The sequence below is a fragment of the Trifolium pratense genome, linkage group LG4 (assembly GCF_020283565.1).
Source record: "Trifolium pratense cultivar HEN17-A07 linkage group LG4, ARS_RC_1.1, whole genome shotgun sequence".
Taxonomy (NCBI): Eukaryota; Viridiplantae; Streptophyta; class Magnoliopsida; order Fabales; family Fabaceae; genus Trifolium; species Trifolium pratense.
Window position 1 is genome coordinate 23007525 of NC_060062.1, and position 17123 is coordinate 23024647.

The window sequence follows — 17123 nt, forward strand, 5'->3', positions numbered from 1 at the left end:
AATTTCATCTTAAATATAACTTTGGACTAAAAGAACAGTGAAATTATCAAATAGCAATCATTTTACTTTTAAAGCTCTTTTCAAACTAAAAAGAAAGGCCAAACACAACCTACATCCAAGTTTTTTTACACCCTAAAGAACAGAACCATACGAAGTTAAAAATCCATCCACGAATTCGGATAGTCTTAGTGTTCATCCATGTCCACAACAAAATATTTGTTCAATGGTAAAGCAAAACAGGCCAATTAATTCAATAAATCATAGTCATCCAACTTGTCATTGTACTGAAGCACCTTTCTCTTTATCTTGGATGAATCCACCCACGTGATGAAGTCTTCCATGTTTCTAGTAACAAGGAAAGCTGGATCTGTAATTGTATCTGGACCAACTCGAACATGCCCCTGCTCAATATACGTTACAGCTTCCTTCAAATGCTCAGCAAATTTCATTCTCACTAAAACAGATGAAAGCCTCCGTCTGCACAGTGAACATAATTTGGAGCAAATTAGGACAATGCAAAGCAAAGTCTGGTACAAAAAAATCAATTAATTTTTATAACTTATTGCATAATGTTGTGCCATGACAAGAGATTAGAGGTCAAAACTCAGAATCAATTACCAGTGTGTCAACTTCACAGTTGACGTTGACGGTCACATTTTTCATCCAAAAAGTACTTTGGCAGTCTCATAAGAATGTTAATTACTTAATTATAATCAAGTAATACTACAAAAGAAAAACAAAAATACTAAACCTGCTGAATTGCAATATTTGGTGGTAACTCATGTACTAAATTTAGTTATTTACAATCACATAAATGGCAGCCTTGGCTTACTTACTCCAATATATATCTCTTTTCATGCAACTCAAATAATTAACTTTAGCTTCAAAACAATAATAAACCATATGTATATATATCTCTTTTCATGCAACTCAAATAATTAACTTTAGCTTCAAAACAATAATAAACCATATGTGTTGAGCTTTAAGTGACAAACTATGCTCTTAAAATTAGATCACTTGACCATTCATGCACTTAATTATGCAAAATGTAAAAGCTACTTCAACTGTACTAAAACACCAGAAGTAAACATCTAAAATTAGCATGGACAAGGAACAATAATATTCCCAAAATTCCTAGAGACTGTCTTCTGTTCCTAGACTGTATCTCATCCCAAATTGAAGTCCTGAAAGGTTCATTTGATACTTCACCTCAGTCCATAGCAATACATGCTTTCAGGATTCCTAGATTTTGTTTATTGCTTGCCCCATTTAACTAGCCCGGCTTCACTTGTTTGACCACTAAAAATTTAGACAGATAGGTTCATTTACACCATAATTCAATCAGCTGAGGTTTTGATTCCAAACCCATTAGGAACTCCATGACTATTTTACTTAAGGTTCCTGAGTCTCTTACCACTTGAACCAACCAATATAAAGTCTATCATTACTTTTCATATGAATATACATTCTATGATTCTAATGACCAAATGAATAAAGTTGATAACTAAAATTTCATTTAAAGCAGCAATGTCTTATATTTACCTGCAGAAGGATGACACAGTTAAGCGTTCACATAGTGTGATGCTTTGCCTTGTTGGAATCACACCCATATTGTAACTGCCAAAAAAATAAAAGAAATAATGAATGAAACAATTGCGTGTAAGTAGCAAATGACATTTATATTTATCTTCCTTGCTTCATATTAATACCAACAACCAAGAAGAAACAAAAAGAAAGAGGTCATAAGCCACTAGGTTTGGTCTAGTGGTGAGGGATTTGGGAAGTACGATAGAGGTACCGGGTTCGATCCTCAGCTCCATTTTAAACCAAAAAAAAAAAAAAAAGAGTTCACCAAAATAGGACAATTAGCCTATTTGAAATGGAAGGTCTAACTTATCCTTCTAGGAATGAAGCTACAACTATCCTAGACTAACTTATAACTTATACAATAACAAACCTCTGGTCATCATGATGAGAGAACCACAAAGCCATTACAATTAATTCACCTATTTTCTTTATATTTCATCTAGTCACTTCTATTTACAGTTTATCTCAAATCTCAAATGGTTACAAAAACCACCGCATAATTTATACATAATTTGCAGCTATATTATTTATTGAATTTAAGAATACCCAAATTCATACCATCTACACCAATTCAATTTAAAGAAAGAAAAAAAAATGAACCACATACATTTGGGGAGTCTTGGAACAACACTAAATAATAAAATTCTGTCACAAGGAAAAATGGAAAACATGAATAAATATGATATATCAGTCATATGAACTCACAGTTTTTCCAAAAGCTTATCAGTCATATCAACTCGAAAAGGATCTTTGGGGTCCATCTGTTTCACTTCACTTACTAACTTCTGAACCATCCGGCATAGACTTGCATATCTGTTCATATTCGCACAATCACAAAGGAATCAGCTAAAAACCAAAGTAAAACAAAGGAAATTATGAAATAGCAGAAGAACATAAACATTGATAGTACTTTTTGTAATCATCCCGTCCGGTAATATGGTATCGTCGCATAACCATGCTCTCTCTGTGACCCCCTTCTCTCTTCCATACCAAAAAATTCACCTTCTTCAAAAGCTTAGCCTCATGAAACTTTAGCTTCCTCATTGTTATTCACTGTCATCACAATTCATTCTTGTTAGATATACAGCTTATTAAGGTCAAACTATTTAAGCCCTTATTGGATAAATAGCTTAATTAATTAAGCTTTTATTATCATATAAGTGCTTATGCATAAGTTATTTCTACAACAAAAATATATAAAACAAAGTGAAATTGGGCATGTTTGTTTCAGCTTTCAAAAAATGGATTTTTTTCTTTGTATTTTTTAAAATAGATTATGTAAAACCGTTTTTCAAAATATTACAAGTTTTTTTATGATCGTTTTTTCTAAGTTCAAACACTAATTTTGACATCATATAACATAAACATATATTATTGAAGATCGAAACATAGTCAAAATCTTAATTTTTTCAGAAAGTTTTATTTCAAAAATGATTTTTATGAAAAATCTATTTGAAATAGCTTCAAAATTAAGTGATTTTTTGAAATTTTGATATCCAAAAAAAGTTTCAATAAAATTATGAAATACCTAAAATAACATTATCAGAAAACGACCAAAAATCATGCTCAAAACAATGGATCCTTCACGAATCAGCATTTATTCACAGAATCCGTGAAGCCATAGTAAACTCATAAACGAAGCAGAAGTAGTTTTGGCAGTAAAGTCCAAAAACAATGAAATGGCATGCTCAAAACAACAGAAGGAAGTGTTCCTTCACTAATCAGCATATATTCACAGAATCAGTGAAGCAAAAGTAAACTCATAAACAACGCAGAAGTAAATTTGGCGGTAAAATCAGAACGCTATGAAAAATCGTGGTGGAAACAATGGAACAAAGTTTTACTTCACGATCTAGCTACAAAATCAAGTAGCAGGGCAAGAAATTCAAGTCAAAACCGTTTCCAAAATCGTTTTAGGGTTTCAAACGGTTTTCATGGAAAATGAGAATAAAAAATGCTATAGAGAAATTACGAGAGAGAGAAGAGTGAACGTGTTAAGGAGTGAAAGCGATGAACAGAAAACGATACCTGAGAGACTTCAGTGGGAGAATGGAGTAGCCAAGTTGAAAATGGTGATTTCTGTTTTTTAATTTTGTATATTAGCGTGTTTTGTTTTGGTATTGTGTGGATTTTTTAGGATTGATGTAATTTTTTATTATTTTTTTACAAGAGAAATGATATTTGTACAACAAATTTTGAACAACTTTTAAACAACTTTCTCTTTCATACTCTCATTATATTTTTACTCTCTCTCCTACTTTCTTTCTCTTTATTGGTTTTGCCCCAAAAGTAGAAGGAAAAAATGTTGTCCAAATTTGTTGTCCCAAAAATTGATGTACAAATATCACTACTCTTTTTACAATTATATACTACTCCGTCCCAAAATATAAACAAAATGAGGTCAAACAAAAGTGAATGTATTTGGACTAAATTTTAAACCAAATACATCAACTTTCATTGATCAATTTTTGCTTATATTTTGAGACGGAGGGAGTATATGACTAGAAAATCCGTAAAAAAGTGAAATTCCATGACTTATACAAAAAATGGGACAACAAATTTATAATTCAAACATGCACCTAAAATCTTGGGGATGGTCCTGCTATTGGGATGTAGCTTACCTTTAAGACAACCGGTTTCAAACCAATCACATGACCTGACATGATGTGGCATGTGACACCATCTCACCTGCAACATCTATATTGTTTTTCAAAGGGGGGACACCCTAAATCATTTAGATCATCTATACCAATTTGTATTTTATCATGTACCATCTTCTCAATTCATATAGGAAACGAAGTATATACTCAAATAATTGGGACCCTGTTTACTAAATTTTTGGATCGGTTCCTACATTAAACAATCGGTATTTAACAACATTTCGTACTAAATAGTGTATCGCAAAATATCAATTCAAATTGCGCGCTATACCACCGTAAACTTGACAAGACTGGTTTACCTGAACCATTGCATACTTTGCAGTCAACCAACCCCGTCTCTTGCTTCATCTTGCCGTCGTTGCAAAAAACACATTTTGTAATTTCTGTCAACAATACCAATTCCCCCTTTTACTTCATATACACAGCAATGCTCGTTTTGATAAAGGAACAAACAGGTCCACTAGAACAATAAAAACATTGAGAGTCTTATATTTGTGTTATTAAAAAACCATGATAAGAAGGTTTCATGTGTCATGCGTTGTAGTGTCTTATATTTTAAGTTAGAACTATATGTTGAAAAATCCTCTATATTATGATACTTTGCGCATTACGTAACGAAAATTATGTTATGATATGTTTGGTTACTACTATCTATAAATGTTAACTAACATTTATTTTGCTTTTATATTACAATATATTTTTTGCTAACTGAATGATATAAATAAAGTGCTCCCCGTGCGTTGCACGGGTCCTCCGACTAGTAGAAAATACAATTGTGAATCAAAACTATCACTAAAACATCATGTTTGGTGCGATTTTTCAATTACTTCCATTTTCTCAAATTTTTATAGGTGCTTAAGTGTCAGCATCGGTTTCGTTTTTGTGTCAGTACTTCATAGTGACACATAACCATACAATGAATCTCCGTTTACAGGGATACAGAGGAGCAGTATTCGGGTCAAATTTTTAATAAGTGTTTTTATGTTGTTTTTGTGTATCAAATTTACTAGCGTCTTGTTTTATTTTTAAATTGACAGTGAAGTCACTCATATAGGAAATCACTCAAATTTTAATAAGTGTTTTTATCTTTGCATCAAAGTTCAAGAACATACCTCACATCGTGTAACAAAGAAAATCACAATTGTCAAACCATGTAAGACAAATTGAACCCATACCTTGAACCTTAAGTTTTTCCGTCTCCAAGATGAACAAAAGGGTTTAATGGCTTATCAATTTTATGAGAAGGGTTGAAGTAAGAGACCAAGTTGGTGTTGGAGCTTAATGAGAAGTGCATGGTTGGTTCACAAGTCACTCTTGTGAACACTGCACAATGATTTCCAGGTTTTCTTTTGTATATAAAAAATATGCAAAGTAAGACTGATAGGGAGCCGTATTCAGGTCAAATTTTAATAAGTTTTTTTATCTGTTTTTTTTTTATGTATCAAATTTACTAGCGTCTTGTTTTATTTTTAATAATTGACAGTGAAATCACTCATTTAGGAGGGAGGGAGGGAGGGAGGTTTCTTTTTTCTTTATATATATATATATATATATGATATACGCGCACATCCCACCTGCGAGGAAACAGATCCTTTCCGGATTGAACCATAGCGGAAAATGGATGGAAATCAATGCATCCTTGAGTAACCAATTGTTCAACAACTTTAGAATCACAGTCAACAGGAATCTTCGCAATACACTTATTTCAAAAATCGAGATTCTTTGTAAAACTGTAAAGCCAACGACCCTGATCATCTCTGAAAACTCCAACACAAGAAGACATAACTGGATTATTGAAACTGCCAGCTGACCTGTTGAACATAATAAGAATATTGGTTGTTGAGTTTAAGTTTTCTATCAGACTTAAACCAAGTTCATGCATTATTGAGAAATGAAATGTTTAAATCATTTAGAATGTTGAATGTTCACTTTTCTCTAATCATCCGAAGATTTCGAACTATAAATGAATGACACAAGTAGCATTAAGTAGACCATAAGTTGTGTACAAAAAAATTAAAATATCAACATTTATTGACAATTTCAGGATATGGATACAATAATTTCATACATTCTTCAAAAGATATAAAGGCATTCATGTCACGCACCAACACCTATCCTATCCATTACGGAATTTAAAAACATCAAATGAATAAAAAGATATATAGTCAGAGCACATTTTAGAAAGTATATGCATAATAAAATCATGAAAATAACATGAAACCAAATGATCCTTAATTTTCTTATTTTTATAGCAACTTGAAATAAACTAAACATACTAATTTTAAAAGTTGAAATAATACAACATTACTCAAACAGAAAAGTTGAAATTACAAACAAATGTATCTATATTTTCTAAAAGACCAACATCAAATTAATTCATTCTTCTGCGATTTGCACCGGATCGGTTGTTTCTTCTCTTCAGTCTCATGTTTAACATTTGTTCAACAAGTCTTGCAAGCCATTCAGGTTTCCCAAAGAAGAATACATTGTGTCCCAACAACAACCCAGATATTGCACCACAGGCATATCCTATTGCTACTGCTTTCCAACCAAATCCTGATTCCTCTTCATCTTCAGATGTTGAATGTGGTGGCCAATTTTTATCTTTTTTGCATGATTTGGACAATGGTAATCCACATAACATTGTATTTCCTTCATAGGAATCATTTCCAAATGTATCAAACTGTTGACCCGTAGGTATCATTCCCTCTAGATGGTTTTGTGAAAGGTTCAAGAATGAGAGAAAATTCATATTTGTGAGAGCCATAGGGATCTCACCCTTCAACTGATTCCTTGAGAGGTCCAGCCACTCCAAATTTCTCAAATAACTCAATGACTGTGGAATGGTACCTGTGATTCCATTGTTTGAAAGGTTAAGGCCTTTGAGAAATTTTAAATCTCCAATGACTTGTGGAATTTCACCTTCAAACATGTTATTTGATAAATCAATAGCTGTGAAAATATTCAATATATTCGTGAGCTCCATATAAAAACCTTTCATTATGACCACCACAGAATCTTTATAGTAATAGGACGTAACCATGTATTGCAAACCAAGTTGGCTATCATTCACATTCATCATTCCTTGAAAGTTCTTAATACATGATGTTGGCAATGGACCACTAAAATTGTTGTTAGAGACATCAAAAATTCTCAACTTGGGAAAAGGATCTTTGGTGTTAGAACATGTGATTGTACCATAAAGTTTATTTGATCTTAAACTAAGTACTTGTAACTCTGGTAGAATTCCTAGCCAATTGGGAAATACATCCTCTATGATGTTGTCTCCAAGATCCAAAACTTGAAGAAATCTACATTGAGCCAAAGAGTGTGGTAATGGTCCTTCCAATTGATTGCCATTCAACTTTATAGTCTCAAATGAATTTTCTTTGGAAAAGTTTCTAGGCATGCTTCCATAAAGGTGATTCATATGCAAATCCAATACAGAAAGAGAAGAAAATGTGCCTAGGCATGGTGGAATCATGCCTGTTAAGTTGTTGTTAGCCAAGTTGAGTATCGTGAGGGAACTTGCATTGCAGAATGTTGAAGAAATGTCTCCTGTGAAGTTGTTATTTGAGAGTAAAAAGTATAGAATACTATAAGGTGGAATTGGAAGATTTCCTTGCAACTTGTTGAAACTAAGATCAATGTAATAAATGTGTTCCGATGAGTTTAAGAGGTTATGAAACCATGTCGGAATTTTCTCATGAATGTTATTATGGGATAAATCTAATATTTGTAGATATGGTTGTCGTACAAGGAATTTAGGAAAACCATTCGCATTACTAAAAGATAAATCTAACTGTTCAAGGTAAGTTGATGAGATGGATTTAACTTTGCTATCAATGTTGATAGAAAGAAAACTATTGTGTGAAAGATTAAGGTGTTGCAATTTTTTAAATTTTGAAAATTGGTGAAAATCCACAACACCACTGACATTGGTTGATGACAATTCTATGCCGGTAAGATTTTGGAATTCAAATATTGAATTTGGAAAATGACCATGTAAGTTGTTATTAGAGAGATATAAATATTGCAGAGAATAAGTTGAGAACTCACCAATGAACCCTATGAGGTGGTTGTTGTCGAGGTACAACTCTAACAATGAAGGCAAATAATAACACCAATCTGGAATTGTTTCGTTTAACATATTATAACCTAAATCCACATAGCTCAATTTTGAAAGTTTTGTGATTTCAATTGGAATTGGACCAACTAGTTTATTAAATGATAAACCTAAATAAGAAAGCTGAGATAGATGAAAAAATGATGATGGAATTTCGCCTGTTAGGTTGTTACGGGAAAGATCTAAATATTCCAGTTTCATTAAATTTCCATTAACATTTGGGATTTCTCCGTTAAGTTTATTTTTAGATAAATCTAAAAAAGAAAGATGAGGTAACTGATAAAACAATGATGGCGGGATCTCACCGTTAAGTTCATTTTCTGAAAGGTCCAAATATGTTAGTTGGGTGAGGTTCATCAAAGATAGAGGAACCATCCCATCAAAATTGCACCATGAAAGGGCTAAATGAGTAAGAGACTTCAATTGACCTATGGAATAAGGAATTTCACCTGAGAAAGAAGTGAAAGAGAGGTCCAAGTACCTTAGAGGCATGCTCCAGTTGGACTTTGGAAGTTGACCAATAAGGTCCTGATTAGATGACAAATCTAGTTTTTGAAGGTTGGGTAAAGAGAGGACGTCACTTGACAAATTTCCTTGCAATTCAGTAACACTTAGACTAAGAGAAACCAAAGAGGATGACAAATTCTTTAGCATAGACAAAGAGCTCTCTTTGATTGAGGACATATTCACAGTATCAAGATAAAGCTCCCTTAAATTAGTAGCATTATGAATGAGTTTCTTCCATGTCAATGGATTGAGTTTCAATCCCCTGCGGTACTCCATTTCACTTCTAAGATCAAGTGATATTAATTTTGACAAATGAGAGATTGTGGAGGGAATATTACCACTGAGGTATGAGTTTGACACATTTAGATGTGTGAGATTCACTAAATCCCCAATACCAGCATGCAATGAAGAAGGGAAAAAATGATTAAAAGCCAAGTTGAGTTGTTGAAGATGTTTAAGCTGGAAGATAGTGCTATTGGGATGTAATTCACCTTTCAGATTGTTGCAACTAAGGTCCAGACCAATCACATAATCTGACACGGTGTCACACGTGACACCATCCCACTCACAACAATCTGTATTGTTTTTCCAAGTTTCTGTTTTGAAAGAAAAAGAGGAACACCGCCACTTATAGAACCAAAAAGTATCGGAAGGTGTAGATGAAGTGTTGACAAAAAATGAGTTCTTGAATTGTAACAAGGCAGAGCTGTCATGATGGTTGCATAATGAGAATGTGTAGGAAGTAAAGTTTGTAAGCAACAACAAGGAGAAGAAGTGAATGGTAAAAGAAGGCAATAGAATAAAAAAGGAGGCCATTTAGAGCAACTTGATATTATTTCTTTTTTACCTGATGATGATTTTGGATATACCAATTGATTACCCTCAATTTATTTATATATAATTGAGTCTCGGCGTGCTTTTGTTTTGTAGCAAGGGATGCTTTTCATCGACCGTATGGAGCACTCCAATAGAAGGAGTTTTTGTGGTTGCAATTATACTTATAGTGATAGGATAATTGACAATAACATTAATTCATTAGCATCAGTAGAAATGTATGGTGTATTTTTAAGATAAGTAAGACCAAGATTTTTGAACCATATAATACTCAATTTGAAATGTTTTTGAATGTTCTAACATTTTTTTAATAAATTTTAAAAGTTAAATCAAAAGAGTACGGTTTTCATATTTTTTTTTTTAAAAATAAAACTTGGGGTACCTTAAAGGTTAGCAATTACTTGGATCTAAATTTTAATATTTATTTCTTTTAAGTAGTTTAGTGGTTAAAAATTTCACTCTTAAAATAAATAAGTAAAGAGTATAAAATCCGAACGACTTCTACATATATAATAAAATTTTTCTATCAATTGAGTTAAACTCAGAATAACTTATTGATATCCTTAATATGTGTCTTAAGAAAACTCTTGTTGCTATATTATAAATTCTTGTTTAGAAAAATTACTTCAAAAAATATTTAATATACACATCCACTTTATTTATTAAAAAATGATTAAGCTACTTTATTAAAAAAAATTAACATTTTGATTAAGAAATATTTTTATTTTAAGACGAATTCCTTACTCATCTAAACTAGAATCCGCGCCACTTAAGACGAATTAATTCTAATTCGACTATTTTAGTTTAACTAATATTCCTCTAACTCATTTTTTGCTCATCTAAACTATATAACTTGCGCCACTTAAGACGAATTAACTATAATTCGACTATTTTAGTTCAACTAAAATTTGTCGAACTCATTCCTTCCTCATCTAAACTAGAACTCGTGCCACTTAAGATGAATTAACTCTAATTAGACTATTTTAGTTTAACTAATATTCCTCTAACCCACTCCTTGCTCATCTAAACTATATAGCTCGTGTCACTTAAGATGAATTAACTCTAATTCGACTATTTTAGTTCAAAAAATATTCATCAAACTCATTCCTTGCTCGTCTAAAATCGAACTCGCACCACTTAAGACGAATTAACTCTAATTCGACTATTTTAGTTCAACTAATATTCGTCGAACTCATTCCCTGGTCGTCTAAAATCGAACTCACCTCACATAAGACGTCTTAACCCTAATTCAACTATTTGTGTGCTTACTAACATTCTTCCTTAGGAATGGCCAAAGAAATGTTTTACCAATTGACAATAACATTAATCCATTAGCATCCATAGAAATGTTTTACCAATTGGTGTATTTTTAAGATAAGTAAGACTAAGATTTTTCAACGGTGTATGTAATACTCAAGTTGAAATTTTGAATGTTCTAACTTTATTTGCATGTGTTTATGACAACATATTGTGTCCAAAAGTAGAGACTTGGACTTCTGCAATTGTACATAATAATCAAGTTGGACCTTACTTGGTAGGAAATTTACAGAGAGGAAATTAGGAAATTCGATACTGACCTTATTTAGTATATTGATCAAGTTGGACTTCTTCAATTGTACATAGGGACCATTTGGATCGACTTGTTTTAAGTTTATGTAAGTTTATCTACCGATATAAGTCGTAGATATTATTTCTTTTTTATTTGATGATTTTGGATATACCAATTGATTACCCTCTATTTATTTATATATAGGGATCATAACCTGAAACTTAGCATTGATATTAGATGGGAAAGAATCATATAAGTTTGTCTTATTATAATTTGAGTCTTTGTAGTAAGGGATGCTTTTCATCGACCGTATGGGGCACTTCAGGAAGAATTTTTGTGGTTGCAATTATAGTGATAGGATAATTGACAACAACATTACTTCATTAGCATCCATAGAAATCGTTGGTGTATTTTTAGGATAAGTAAGACTAAGATTTTTGAACCGTATATAATACTCAATTTGAAATATATATTTTTGCATGTTCTAACTTTATTTGCAGGAGTATATGACAACTTATTGTGTCCAAAAGTGGAGACTTGGACTTTTTCAATGGTACATAATGATCAAGTTGGACACCTCTTACAAACCAAGTGCATGGAGGAGATTTTACATATATTAAATTAGATATTTTATACTGATTTTGAAAATTTTACACAGTTTCAAGAACTCCTTAATTTGCTCAACTTAGTCCAAAAGAACTTATACACTCGTAAACTCGCCATAGACTCGCGAATCTATACGATTTTGTACAAGCCTACTCAAGTCTACCTGAGTTTATCAAAAATGATTGTGTGTGATTCTACTTGTTTTTGCTTCCTAGACTCGTAAACTCGTACGAGTCTATGAATTTACCCGCAAGTTTGTCAACCATGAAATCAAATATTGAGTATGAAATTACAGGATAAAAAACCTCAATAATTATCCTTTTTATATGATGATAGTATGGTACATTATAAAAGTTGTTCAGTCCTAGAAGTCTATGGTATTTTTCCGATTTTTGCCTATGATCATATGACTGATCTTAGTTGTAACATGTAACTTAGATAACACCAGAAAATGAGTTCTTGAATTGTAACAAGGCAGAGGTGTAGGAAGTCAAATAAGGCAATAAGACCTCATTTAGAGCAATTTACACTATCTTCTCAATATTTGTTTCTTTTTTATTTGATTATTTAGGATCTACCAATTGATTAGACTCTACTTATTTAAGAAACAGAACCTAAAACTTGTATATACTCATATAATTGGTACCATGTTTACTAAATTTCAGGATCGGTCCCTGCACCAAACAACCGGTGCCACAACTTCGTTTCATATTCATTCACACGGAAATTTAACGCAAGATTATATTGATTAATTTTATTCATATTCAATAGCGATTATCAAGGTCACATCAAAATATTTTACCAAAGTTATATGATAATTAAAAAGATTCATAAAAAGATAGAAAGAAAAAGAACTATGAACAATAAGATAGTTACAAGATCTTGCAGATGTCAGAGGAAGAAGGTTTAAGATATAGAGCGGAATTCAAAGCTCATAATCTTCGCGAATAGCCAGAACCGGCACACTTCTTGCAGAGTATCAATCCTACAAGATGTGAATTAGACACAGGCGTTAGTAGATTATACTGTGAAATGTCTTGTTGGTTTTCACCACTATTGTCAATCGCAGATAGCAGAAAATATTAATTTTCTCAAATTCCACTAAGCTATAGTCTATAGTCCATATTTAACAACATTTCTTACTGAATAGTGTATCACAAAACAATAGCAATTCAAATTGCGCTATACAGCCGTAGACTCGACAACACTGGTTTTCTCACCAAAAGTAAAAATACTGTCTTAAATGCAATTTTTGTGACATATACAAAGCAATCATAACAACATTTTATATGTTGGTGAGAATAACATAGTGAGATATACCTGAACCCTTGCATACTTTGCAGTCAACCAACCCCGTCTCTTGCTTCATCTTACCATCATTGCAAAAAACACATTTTGTTCCACCTGTTTGTCAAAATGGCATTTAAAATTGTAACTTCTGTCAATAATACTAATACAAATTTTTATAGGTACCTGCGTGTCAGTATCGGTTTCGTGTTTAGTGTTCGTGGTTTGTGTTTGTGTTGGTACTTCATAGTGATACATTACTATACAATGAATCTCCATTTATAGAGTGATACTTCATTGAAAGGTTAAAGCAGAAATACAAAGGGAAGGAAAATAAAAACATGGTACCTAGTTGGATAGGATACTATGAAGCATCGTCTTAAGGGAGCAATTTTTAATAGCTTACTAAGCATTATGTTCAAATACACTTATAAAAATAGTGACATATCTATAAAAAAATTCAAATTTAGTTCAAAAGCTCTCTAAAATAGTAAAATCTTTTTCTGCTTATTCCCAGGAGTGACGCAGGTTAGGGAATAGCTGCGACTCTTTATTACCTAACGTTTGCGCCATATGTACTGATCTTTGGTTGGCTCGTAAAGGCAAGCTCACTCAATCCTCCTAATAAGTTTTCGCTCTACCCTCTCTTTTGCATCATCCTACTATGCTCACTCAATCCTCCTAATAAATTTTAACAACAGACAGCTATATATCCTGGTTAAGTCAGCGTTTCTAAACAAGTAACTTGTCATTACCTTAGTTCCCACTGCTAATACTTTAAAACATGAACAATTTGCATAAGAAAACAAAAACAAAACACATCAATTTTGAAGTTCTAATGCAGAAAGATAATTACCGTTGCCACCACATCGCTCACAGGACACCGGATCACCCTGCAAAATCCCATCACTCATTACCAAAAGTTCAAAACAAAGTATCAACAATCTTATTGTCACCAAGGGAAACACACTTCCAGAAGCAAATCTGGATACAATTATGTATGCAATGCATGAGAGTCCTATAAAACATACATACCTAAATGAATATGAAGAGTTGCGTTCAAACCATATTCCCCACCCCAAAAACACAGAATTGAAGCAGCACATACTGCAATCTAAACAACATTATTAATAAAAGAGTTTACTAAAGTTTAACTCTAACCTTAACTATCTTACAAATCATTGAACTCATAAAAAAGATTGTTATGTTACTAATTCTTATAACTCATAAAAAATTTAAAATAACTATTATATATAGTAAATAAATTATACATGAGACGAATTATGCTACTGATTCATTGAACTCATAACAATCTCAAAATAACTATCATATATACTAAATAAATCATAAATGGGAAAAATTATGCTACTGATTCGTGGAATTCATAACAATCTCAAAATAACTATCATACATACTAAATAAATCATACATGGAACAAACTATACTATTGATTCATATAACTGATTAAATAAATCTAACTTTAAAAAACTTTTTTTTCAATTGTAATTAACAAAGTATAACTTCTAAAAATATCGGCGTAACGTTACGACCCGTGCGATAGCACGGGTCTATTACTAGTTATTAATAAAAGAGTTTACTAAAGTTTAACTCTAATCTTAACTATCTTACAAATCAAGTAATAGGTTATAAGATAGTATGAGATTGATTGACGGTGTAAAAAATTCAGTGACATTGTATATCAAAATCAAACTCTTTAATAAAAGGAATTTGTCAAATTGGACCTGCTAAAATAATTATTACATTTTTGAAAGCATAGACACCTAAGGCTGTTTGGTAAAAAGCAACCGATAGCATATAAACTAACTTATAGCTAAAAACAGATAAGCTTTCGGATTAAATTTGGTGTTTAGTAAAATTAGTGATTGAATAACTGATAAAGAAAAATTACATAAGATAATATTTTTAATTAATATTTAATTTTAATTTTTTGATAAAAAAAAAATTAATATTTAATTTTTTAAATTAAGATAATGAGGTTAAAAATTATATGCTACTACAAACTATAAGCTGAACCACTACTTGAAGTAACATAGATAAGAATCTCTACCAAACAACCTACGTAGAATCAACAACTCTGAATTAAAGTGCGTCTGTCTGATGTCTGCCATGTGTCGGTGTCCGACACCGGCAACATCGACACATGTGATTACATTCAATTAATTTATTCTTTCTCTTAGAATGGGGTGTTGGACCTAACTCAATCCTACAAAAGTTTTAACTCAAACCTACAAAACTGGTTTGTAAGATGAGGGTTGTCTCTACTTTATAAGCCGATTTTGTATGATTAAGTTAAATCTAACTCCCAATTCCAAGACACTCAAATTATTATTGTGTCGTATCTATGTCTATGCTTCCTAGCAAACAACTCTACTTTGATCATAGGAGCTTATATGCTAAATTTGAAATGACTCTAACTATATAAACAACTATTGCTATTGTATAATTTGCATTTAGCAAAGAAGAATTAACAAAACAAAAAATACATTTTGATAAAAACTAAAATAAGAAAATGTGTAGTTGTTAGTTACCTTGAGGCCAAGGAAGAGAGAAAGAGCAATGGCAGCCAAAACACTAACAGTGGCAAGAAGTGTTTGTGTGTCAAAGTAGAAAGTGCTACCAAAGCCATTAAACAGCAATACTGGGTCAATGATCATCAAGAATCTTGATTTTGTTGGTTTCCTTCTGCATTTGGAGGATGGGAAGTAGACTTTGGATAAAGATGTAGGTTGAGGAAGAGAAAGATAAGATGTAGAAGAACATGGTGAAAGATGAATCAAGGTTGAAGAAGAAGAAGATGAAGATAGAGGATGAAGAGTGTAGTGAGAAAGCGTAGCCATTGATAAAAGGAAAAGAAAATTATTATTTTTTCATTTGTATGTGGAGCTAAGTTAAGGCCTCTACTTTTTTGTCATGTCACTTGTCATAATAATACTTACACATTTTTTTTAATAAGAATAAATATCTTTTGCATCACTATAGAGATTAATTTATTGAACTAAATAGGATTACAATGGTAACAAAACTCACCCTCAAAATTCACCTTAAAAATAAATAAGTGATTTTTTTTTGAATTTTTATATACAAGATTTCAATAATCTCAAACGGTATACTAATGTTATAATTAATACACATGGCATTAAAAATTTATGCCACTATTAATATATTATACTCCCTCCGACAATATATGTTATTTTTGAGAAAAAACTTGTACCTCTATGTCGTTTTATATTATCAATAAAGTATTTAATGTTATTTTTCTTATTATATCTTTAACTATTTATTACTCTCCCTTCTTTCAATTCTCCAATTTATTTTTTTCATACGATAAATAAAGTGTAAAAGCCACATATATATATAGTGATATGGAGGAAGTATTTTATTTATAAAGTCTAAACCCAAAAAAGTAAAGGATTACAACGAAATCATCCTAAGGGTAGCTATACCCATTATATCTGATACATGAAGCTCTCGTATCTACTCAAGACATGAATTAAAACACAAAATCTCAAAATCAAGAGTGCATCTTAACATTTGTTTGCCTCTCTATAGGGCTGATTAAGAGGTTACACGATTTGCAAATGCCTACACACTTCTTCACTCCCTCTAACATTGTACTCCTTCGTAAAAATATGATTATGAATTATACTTGTTATAAAAAAAATTATTACACGTTCAATTAACATTAAACACCATTTCCATGGTGGGTGGTAACCACAGCCTCATGACTCTCCTAAAAACACACCAATCATTTTTTTTGTTTGAAATTTCATAAGTTGCATCGTATGAAGTAGTCATTACTCATTAGTACAATGTATTGTATGTTTTCTAGTTTTTTGTGGTTGCATAGCCTATCTTGTTTCCGTCTGTTTGTATGTAGAGAGAGACATGTAGAAGTAATTAACTTTTTTTTTTTGGGTAAAAATGCGCCATTAATTATTGAAATTTT

The 17123-nt window shown here is 31.8% G+C and overlaps 3 protein-coding genes across 5 annotated transcripts; all 3 read right to left on the minus strand.

The window, feature by feature from the left end:
* Nucleotides 1-43: 43 nt before the first annotated feature.
* Nucleotides 44-3700, minus strand: LOC123882040 (U3 small nucleolar ribonucleoprotein protein IMP3-like). Of its 3 annotated transcripts, none has more exons than XM_045930821.1 (5): nt 3616-3700; nt 2498-2640; nt 2293-2400; nt 1543-1617; nt 44-477 (listed from the first exon to the last, which is right to left on the minus strand). In XM_045930821.1, exons 2-5 carry the CDS (start codon nt 2629-2631, stop codon nt 246-248), a joined length of 549 nt encoding a protein of 182 aa, XP_045786777.1. In that variant the 5' UTR covers nt 2632-2640; nt 3616-3700; the 3' UTR covers nt 44-245. The 3 variants fall into 3 exon arrangements, with proteins under 3 accessions (XP_045786777.1, XP_045786778.1, XP_045786779.1); XM_045930822.1 differs by having other exon boundaries at nt 2498-2643; nt 3621-3674; XM_045930823.1 differs by lacking the exon at nt 3616-3700 and adding an exon at nt 3579-3607.
* A 2772-nt stretch (nt 3701-6472) lies between these two features.
* On the minus strand, nt 6473-10169 carry LOC123882035 (receptor-like protein 7). Its single transcript, XM_045930814.1, has one exon. It carries the CDS (start codon nt 9694-9696, stop codon nt 6619-6621), a length of 3078 nt encoding a protein of 1025 aa, XP_045786770.1. The 5' UTR covers nt 9697-10169; the 3' UTR covers nt 6473-6618.
* A 2444-nt stretch (nt 10170-12613) lies between these two features.
* On the minus strand, nt 12614-16055 carry LOC123882041. The gene is made up of 4 exons (XM_045930825.1): nt 15706-16055; nt 14013-14049; nt 13190-13273; nt 12614-12854 (listed from the first exon to the last, which is right to left on the minus strand). The coding sequence occupies exons 1-4, from the start codon at nt 16012-16014 to the stop codon at nt 12802-12804; spliced, it is 483 nt and encodes a 160-aa protein (XP_045786781.1). The 5' UTR covers nt 16015-16055; the 3' UTR covers nt 12614-12801.
* Between the last annotated feature and the right edge of the window lie 1068 nt (nt 16056-17123).

What these genes read in the sequence shown, in the direction of transcription:
- LOC123882040 (XM_045930821.1), bottom strand. Translation starts at nt 2,631, where the DNA reads ATGAGGAAGCTAAAGTTTCATGAGGCTAAGCTTTTGAAGAAGGTGAAT. An exon ending in GGACGGGATGATTACAAAAA is followed by an intron (nt 2,401 to 2,497) that starts GTACTATCAATG and finishes GAATATGAACAG; the next exon opens with ATATGCAAGTCTATGCCGGA. An exon ending in GATAAGCTTTTGGAAAAACT is followed by an intron (nt 1,618 to 2,292) that starts GTGAGTTCATAT and finishes TTTTTTTGGCAG; the next exon opens with TTACAATATGGGTGTGATTC.
- LOC123882035 (XM_045930814.1), bottom strand. Translation starts at nt 9,696, where the DNA reads ATGGCCTCCTTTTTTATTCTATTGCCTTCTTTTACCATTCACTTCTTC.
- LOC123882041 (XM_045930825.1), bottom strand. Translation starts at nt 16,014, where the DNA reads ATGGCTACGCTTTCTCACTACACTCTTCATCCTCTATCTTCATCTTCT. An exon ending in CTCTCTTCCTTGGCCTCAAG is followed by an intron (nt 14,050 to 15,705) that starts GTAACTAACAAC and finishes GGGATTTTGCAG; the next exon opens with GGTGATCCGGTGTCCTGTGA. An exon ending in TGAGCGATGTGGTGGCAACG is followed by an intron (nt 13,274 to 14,012) that starts GTAATTATCTTT and finishes TTTGACAAACAG; the next exon opens with GTGGAACAAAATGTGTTTTT.